The 7,633-nt window shown below is 42.3% G+C and overlaps 1 protein-coding gene across 9 annotated transcripts in view; it reads left to right on the forward strand.

Moving 5' to 3' along the window:
* The first annotated feature begins 39 nt into the window (after positions 1 to 39).
* ZNF484 (zinc finger protein 484) overlaps positions 40 to 7,633 on the forward strand; it is a 46,606-nt gene continuing 39,012 nt past the window's right edge. Inside the window, exon 1 of one of the 9 annotated variants that reach the window (XM_025891740.2) lies at positions 40 to 324. Coding sequence is in view for 2 of the 9 variants with exons in the window: in XM_025891737.2 (XP_025747522.1) it covers positions 7,534 to 7,539 (6 nt within the window). In the remaining 7 variants the exon portion in view is untranslated. Of the gene's footprint in view, positions 325 to 7,299; positions 7,540 to 7,633 lie in introns of those variants that run through there. The other 8 variants (XM_025891799.2, XM_073878262.1, XM_073878261.1 and 5 more) reach the window with 8 other exon arrangements.

The following is a 7,633-nucleotide window of genomic DNA, read 5'->3' on the forward strand; positions in this document are numbered from 1 at the left end:
CGCGCGCCAGCGGAACTACGGGGGCCGCGAGGCGGGGCTGCGCGCGCGGGGCGCGTCGTGGGGGCGTGTCGTGGGGGCCGGGGTCCTCGCGGGCCGATTCGGTCGGCCGGTGGGCAGGAGGCAGTCTGGTGTGGAGATCGTGGAGACAGGGGGCAATCCCTGGCCTGGAAGAGTCGGGCGCTGCGGGGCAGGGGCTCGTGGCCAGTCCAGTGGGAAGCCCAGGTCACAGGGCTCGTGTTCACCGCCCTCTGTGCGCGAGTCATTTCCCACGTGAGGACAGCCGGTTCTCAGAGCGGCTCACAAGCCCGGCCTTTAAGCCACCTGGTAAGGTCCCCTGTGCTGTGTTTATCTCCATGGATTTCCAGGGCCGTCAAGATGGTCCCAGGGACTCCTCGACCGAAGCGGAGGCAGGCTCCTCTGAGCCTCCGTCTCCAGTCCAGCAGGCCCGACGTCGGGCTCTGTCCTGGACTACTCAGCCCATCCTGCTGAGTCAGCGTAGGAAAAATCCTTGGTGCCTGATCCCCTTTGCTGTCGGATCAAATTACTCATCCTCACCCTCCGTTTTTTATCCTCCTGGCCTGCTTTCAGCAAGCATCCTGGTGAGCCTGCGGGGAGAATTCCCCCTAGCCTTGTTTACTCAGTAATTTTTTTTTTTTAAGATTTATTTATTTATTTATTTTAGAGAGAGAATGAGAGAGACAGAGAGCATGAGAGGGCAGAGGGTCAGAGGGAGGAGCAGACTCCCCGCCGAGCAGGGAGCCCGATGCGGGACTGGATCCCGGGACTCCGGGATCATGACCTGAGCCGAAGGCAGTCGCTTAACCGACTGAGCCACCCAGGCGCCCTACTCACTAATTTTTTATCCACTGGCCCTCACTCTGCTCCTTGTCAATCCCACCCCCCTTACCCTCGTATTCAGAGTTGACTCCAATATCTCTCCCCTCCAGCAAAACCTCCTTGCAGTAGTCTCTACACCTACCATTATAGTCCTGAATAAAGTATGCTTTACTGTTTAACTACTGTCAGAATGATTTTTTAATTTTTTTCTTTAACAATAAGGAAATAAAAATAATAGCTGAGATATGTGTGTACCAGAAATAGAGCTTTATATGAAAAGTACAGCTTCCAGGAAATTGAGGCAAAAAGGAAAACTGGGTAAGTAGGGTCTAAAGGCAAAGAAAGAGCTTGGCCACTGTGGGAAGTCAGCCTTTGTCTGACCTCTGAACTTCCAAGAGGCAGGTGATGGCTTTTGACCACCTAGGAGCTCCACTGGCCCCTTTTGTCCCAAGTCTCTTTCCTTGACTCCCCCAAATCTTAGATCAGCCACTCCTTTGATGGACACTGAGCCTTTGCAAATGGTAGGTGTGTATTCAATCTGAGGTTACTAAGTATAAAATTCATAGGCTTTGTTCTCTTGATCATACCATATTTGATCTGTATTTCCTTTCAGGTTCATGCATACAAAGTATGACTTCCCTATCATGTACAAGACCCTGAGGTGGGGCTTGATCCAGTACCCAGGGACCTCTTCACCAGGGACTCTCAGAATTGCAGTTAAAGACCACCAGGAACACACCTGTGGTTAAACAGTTATTATTATTCCATTAAGGAAGAACAACATCATGGGGAATTATGAGAAGTCTAAATAAAGAGGAGTTAGAAAGAAGCTGTTATAGGATTTGAGCTTTGGATGATTTGGGGTAGAATCTCAGGTTGTGGGGAGTTTGCTCTAGGTTGGATGCTGTCAGAAAGTAAGGCAATGTGATGATTGTTTTGTGGATGGCACTGCATTCTGTTTTAGCATTATGAAGTGTCCTTGTGTTTGTTGCAATTTATCATGGTCTCAGAGTCATCTCTCTCTTTTTTAAAGATTTATTAGAGAGTGCAAGTGGAGGGAGGGGCAGGGGGAGAGGGAGAGAGAGAATCTCAAGCAGACTCCCCAGTGAGAGCAGAGCCCAACACGGGTCTCAGTCTCACAACCCTGAGATTATGACCTGAGCCAAAACCAAGAGTCTGATGCTTAACTGACTGAACCACCCAGGTGCCACATTTTTAAATTTTTTTGAAAAGATTACTTATTTACTTAGGTAGAGATAGGACAGAGATAGCTAGAGAGAGCAGGAGAGGGGAGGAGAGGGAGAAACAGGCTCCCTGCTGAGAGGGGAGCCCAATGTAGGGCTCGATCCCAGGACCTGGGGATCATGATCTGAGCTGAAGGCAGACACTTACTTTGACTGAGCCACCCAGGCACCCCTAATTTTTTTTTAAAGATTTAGGTCTCAGAGTAATCTTGTATGAAATTAGTATTTTGTGAGATTGTTATGTCTTAACAGGAGGACAAAATGGCCTGGCTGTGAGTGTCAGACCAATTTGTAATAACATTGAAGCCTAACTATGAAGCAAATGTTGGCAGAATTGAAGGGAGAAATACAGTCCTACAATAATAGTTGAAGACTTCCACACTCCACTTAAAACAAGCCTTAAGACTAAAAAAAAAAAAGTTGACAAGTCCAGTTTGACAAAGAAATGGTTTATTAAGGGGACTATGGACAAAAGCATGACTTGGGCACTGCAAGATGAGTAGATCTCTGCAACCCCACAAATAGATCCACATCAATATAGTCAGCTGATCTTTCACAAAGGAGCCATGGGGCAAAGATAGTCTTTTCAACAAATGGTGCTGGAACAACCAGACGTGCGCGCGTGCGCACACACACACACACACACACACAAGCTTAGACAAAAGACTTTTCACAAAAGTAAATCAAAATAAAGAACTAAATGTAAAATGGAAAACCATAAAACTCTCAAAAGATAACATAGGGTATGACAATGACTTTACAATACCAAAGGCCTATCCATTAAAGAAATAATTGGTAAGATGGATTTTATTAAAATTAAAACTTAGGCTTTCAAAAGACAATGTTAAGAGAATGAAAAGACAAGCCACACACTGGGAGAAAATATATACAAGACACATCTGTTAAAGGATCGTTCTACAAAAGACAATTTTTAAAACTCAACAATAAGAAAACAACCTGATCTTAAAAAATGGGCTAAAGACCTTAACAGACACCTCCCCAAAGAAGAATACAGATGGCAAATAAACACATGAAAAGATGCTTCACATCATACGTCAGCAGGGAAATGCAAATTAAAACCATAATGACATACTACTATACATGTATTAGAATGACTAAAATCCAGAATACTGACAAAAACCAAGTGCTGACAAGGATGTGGAGCAAAGGAACTCTCATTTATTGCTGATGGGAATGCAAAATGGGATAGCCGCTTTGGAATACAGTGTGACAGTTTCTCACAAAACTAAATATACTCAATATATGACTCAGCATTTGCACTCTTTAGTATTTACCCAAAGGAGGTGAGAACTTAGGCCCACACAAAAACCGGCACATGGATATTTATGGCAGCTTTATTCGTAATTGTTAAAACTTGTTAGCACTCAAGATGTCCTTTGGTAGGTGAATGGATAAATAAACTGGTACATCTAGGCAATGGAGTATTATTTAGTGCTGAAAAGAAATGAGCTTTCAAGCCATGAAATATCTGGAGGAAACTTAAGTGCATGTTACTAAGTGAAAGAAGCCAAAGTCTACATACTATAGGATTCCAACTGTATGACATTCTGGAAAAGGCAAAACTAGGAAAAAGGTAAATGGTTTCCAAGGGTTGAGGTAGGGGAAGGGATGAATAGTTACATAACAGGATTTTCACAGAGGGTACCACAATGATATGGTATATATCGTATATATTTGTCCAAACTCCTGAACTGTATAACACAAGGAGTGAACCATAATGTAAACTATGGATTTGCGGGCATATGATATGTCAGTGTAGGTTTGTCAGTTGTAACAAATGTTCAACTCTAGTGGAAGATATTCATAGTAGGGAGAGGCTATGCATGGATGGAAGCTCGGAGTATACAGGCAATATCTGTACCTTCTCAATTTTGCTGTGAAGTTTTAAACTTCTAAAAAAAATTAAATTCTTTTTTAAAAAGATTTTATTCATTTATTTGACACAGAGGGGGAGAGAGCTCGCACGCACGCAAGTGCACACACAAGCAGGGGGAATGGCAGGCTGAGCAGAGAGGCCATGCAGGGCTGGATCCTAGGACCCTAGTATCATGACCTGAGCTGAAGGCAGATGCTCAAACTACTGAGCCACACAGGTGCCCTAAAAAAATTAAATTCTTTTAAAAATTTCCTTTCTTGTCCTTTTAATACACATAGGATAAGTAGTGATGTTCTCTCTGCTATTAATAATTTTGTCCTCTTGGGGCGCCTGGGTGGCTCAGTCGTTAAGCGTCTGCCTTCGGCTCAGGTCATGATCCCAGGGTCTTGGGATCGAGCCCCACATCGGGCTCCCTGCTCTGCGGGAAGACTGCTTCTCCCTCTCCCACTCCTCCTGCTTGTGTTCCCTCTCTCACTGTGTCTCTCTCTGTCAAATAAATAAAATCTTTAAAAAAATAATAATAATAATTTTGTCCTCTTTTTTTTCTTAGTTACCCTGGCAAGGAGCTTATCAATTCTATTGATATTTTCAAAGAGATAGCTTTTGGTTTTACTGATTTTCTCTATTAATATCCTGTTTTTAGTTTCATTTATTTCTACTTTAACATTATATTTTTCTGCTTCCATTAGTTTTATCTGGCTCCTCTTTAATTTCCTAAGATGGAAGTTTAGATTATTAATTTTAACTATTTTTCCCTTCTAATCAATGCCTTCAATACCATATATTCCCTTTAAGCACTACTTTTGCTGAATTTCAAAATTTTTTATAAGTGATATTTTCATCATTTAATTTAAAATATTTTTGAAAAATTCTCTTGAGACTTATTTTTTGATGCATGTGTTACTTAGAGCTGTGTTCTCAGTCTTCAAATATTTTGGAATTTTCCAGCTCCTTTTATATTACTGATTTTTAGTTTAATTTCATTGTTTTCTGAGAACATGCTTTGTGTGGTTTATATTCCTTGGAATTTGTTAAGATGTGTTTAATGGCCCAGAATGTGGTGTATCTTGGTGAATGTTTCATGTGGGCTTGAGAGTAATGTGTATCATGTTGGGTGAATTATTTTTATAAATGTCAACTAGATCCGATGGATTGATGGTGCTGTTCAGTTCAAATATATCACTACTGATTTTCAGCCTGCTGGGTCTGTCAATTGCTGATAGAGGAGTATTGAAGTCTCCAATTATAATAGTGGATTTGACTAATTCTTGCAGTTTTTGACTGACAGTTTTTGTTCTTAGACTCATACACATTGAAGATTGTTATGCCATCTTGAATAATTCACCCCTTTATTATTATATATGTCATTATGTAATGCCCTTTTTATCACTGATAATTTTCCTTCTTTTGAAGTCAGCCTTGTCTCAAATATAGCTACTTTAACTTTCTTTTGGTTAGTGTTACTTAGTATGCTATGGCTTTCTCCATTACTTTTAATCTATTTGTGTCTTTTTTTAGTAACTGAGTTTGAATTCATCTCCCAGCTTTATTGAGATCTAGTTGACATATAACATTGTGTAAGTTTAAGATACACAATATGATGATTTGGTGCACATATATATTATAAAACCATTACAAAAATAAGGTTAGTTAACACATCAATTATCTCACATAATTATAATTTTTATTGAGATATAATGGACATAAAACATTACATTAGTTCCAGGTGTACAACATTATTTGCTATATGTATATATTTATAAGTCTAGTTAACATCTATCACCACACAGTTACAATTTTTTTTTTTTTACAGTGAGGACTTTTACATTCTACTCTCTTAGCAACTTTCAAATATGCAGTACTGTATTATTATAGTCATCATGCTGTGCATTACATCCCCAGGACTTACTTATTTTATAAGTGGAAGTTTGCACCTTTTGAAGACCTTCACTCACCACTCCCCTAACCACCGATCTATTCTCTGTATCTATGAATTCAGTATTTTTTTTCATTTTTTAGATTCCAAATATAAGTGAGAAGATACAATATTTGTCTTTTTCTGACTTATTTGACTTAGCATAATACCCTCAAGGTCCATCCATGTTGTTGCAAATGGCAGAATTTCCTTCTTTTTGAGGCTAAGTGTTCCACTGTATGTATGTACCTCATTATCCGTTCATGCATTGATGAACACTTAGGTTGTTTACATTTTGGCTGTTGTGAATAATGCTACAATGAACACAGGGGGCCAGATACCTCTTTCGGATATTCATTTCAGCTTATTGTTTTCTCTATTGTTTTCAACTTCCTTCTTTTTTAGTTTATTGAGGTGGGAGTGTAGATAATCAGATTTGAGAATTTTCTTTTGTAATGTAAACCTTTAAAATTTTTCTATGGTACAGAATTTCCTCTCACCACTGCCTTAGCTACAACCTACAAACTTTTATATGTTGTGTTTTCATTTTCATTCATTTCAATGTGTGTGTCTGTTTTTTTAAGATTTTATTTATGGGGCGCCTGGGTGGTTCAGTTGGTTAAGTGACTGCCTTCGGCTCAGGTCATGATCTCAGGGTCCTGGGATCGAGTCCCGCATCGGGCTCCCTGCTCAGCGGGGAGTCTGCTTCTCCCTCTGACTCTCTTCCCTCTCGTGCTGTCTCTCATTCTCTCTCTTTCAAATAAATAAATAAAATCTTAAAAAAAAATTTTATTTATTTACTTGACAGAGATAGAGACAGGGAGAGCACAAGCAGGTGGAGTGACAAGCAGAGGGAGAGGGACAAGCAGGCTCCCCGCTGAGGAAGGACCCCCCCCCCCAACATGGGGCTCCATCCCAGGACCCTGGGATCATGACCTGAACCGAAGGCAGCTGCTTAACCGACTGAGCCACCCAGGCGCCCCTGTTCCGATTTCTGCTTTGATTCTACTGCGTCCAGAGAACATAGCCTGTGTGATTTCGGTTCTTAAATTGGATATGTTTTATGACACAGGTTATGCTATATCTTGGTATATGCTCCATGGGTGCTTGAATAGAATGTGTATCTTGCTGCTTTGGGGTGAAGTGTTCTGTGATTGCTGATCGGCTCAATGGTGGTGTTGAGTACACAGGCGCACGCCGAAAGGCGTTGGGCGGCCTTGGGCTGAAGGGCTCTGGTTGTTTCCTGGCCTACTCCTAAAGTAGTACCTCGCCAGCCACCTTTCCTCGCGACAACTCTGAGCTACACAGTCTTCACGTCACTTCAAAATGGCCGCCCGCAGGTCTCAGGGGCTAATGGGCGCCGCCATGTCGGCGCCGAGTCAGCCATTTGGAGGGGGCCGATTTTAGCAGAGAGCCATGTTGAGTCTGGGAGACCTTCCGCCGAGCGGCCGCTACTGAGCATGCGCACACCCAGGCGGCGGCGAAAGGAATCCCGCAGGAACCCGGAGGGAGTGAGAAAATAAATGGGCCAGATTTAGTCACCACCTGAAGTAAATGGCCCCTGTCTTCAGAGAGCTTGGGTGAGGGGCAGGTGAGTGCAGCGACGGGAACATCGGGAGTTGACCCGTGGAAAGTCTCTGATGTCTGTGAGTAGCATCGGGTCAGTGATGGGGGCGGGCAGTAGATGAAATAATGGGAGTCGGTGGGGTCTCTGACGGTGGATCCGCGGTGGAGGGACGG

Source organism: Callorhinus ursinus, unplaced genomic scaffold, assembly GCF_003265705.2.
Source record: "Callorhinus ursinus isolate GAN/ISIS: 27379988/994484 unplaced genomic scaffold, GSC_fseal_2.0 scaffold28, whole genome shotgun sequence".
Classification (NCBI taxonomy): Eukaryota; Metazoa; Chordata; class Mammalia; order Carnivora; family Otariidae; genus Callorhinus; species Callorhinus ursinus.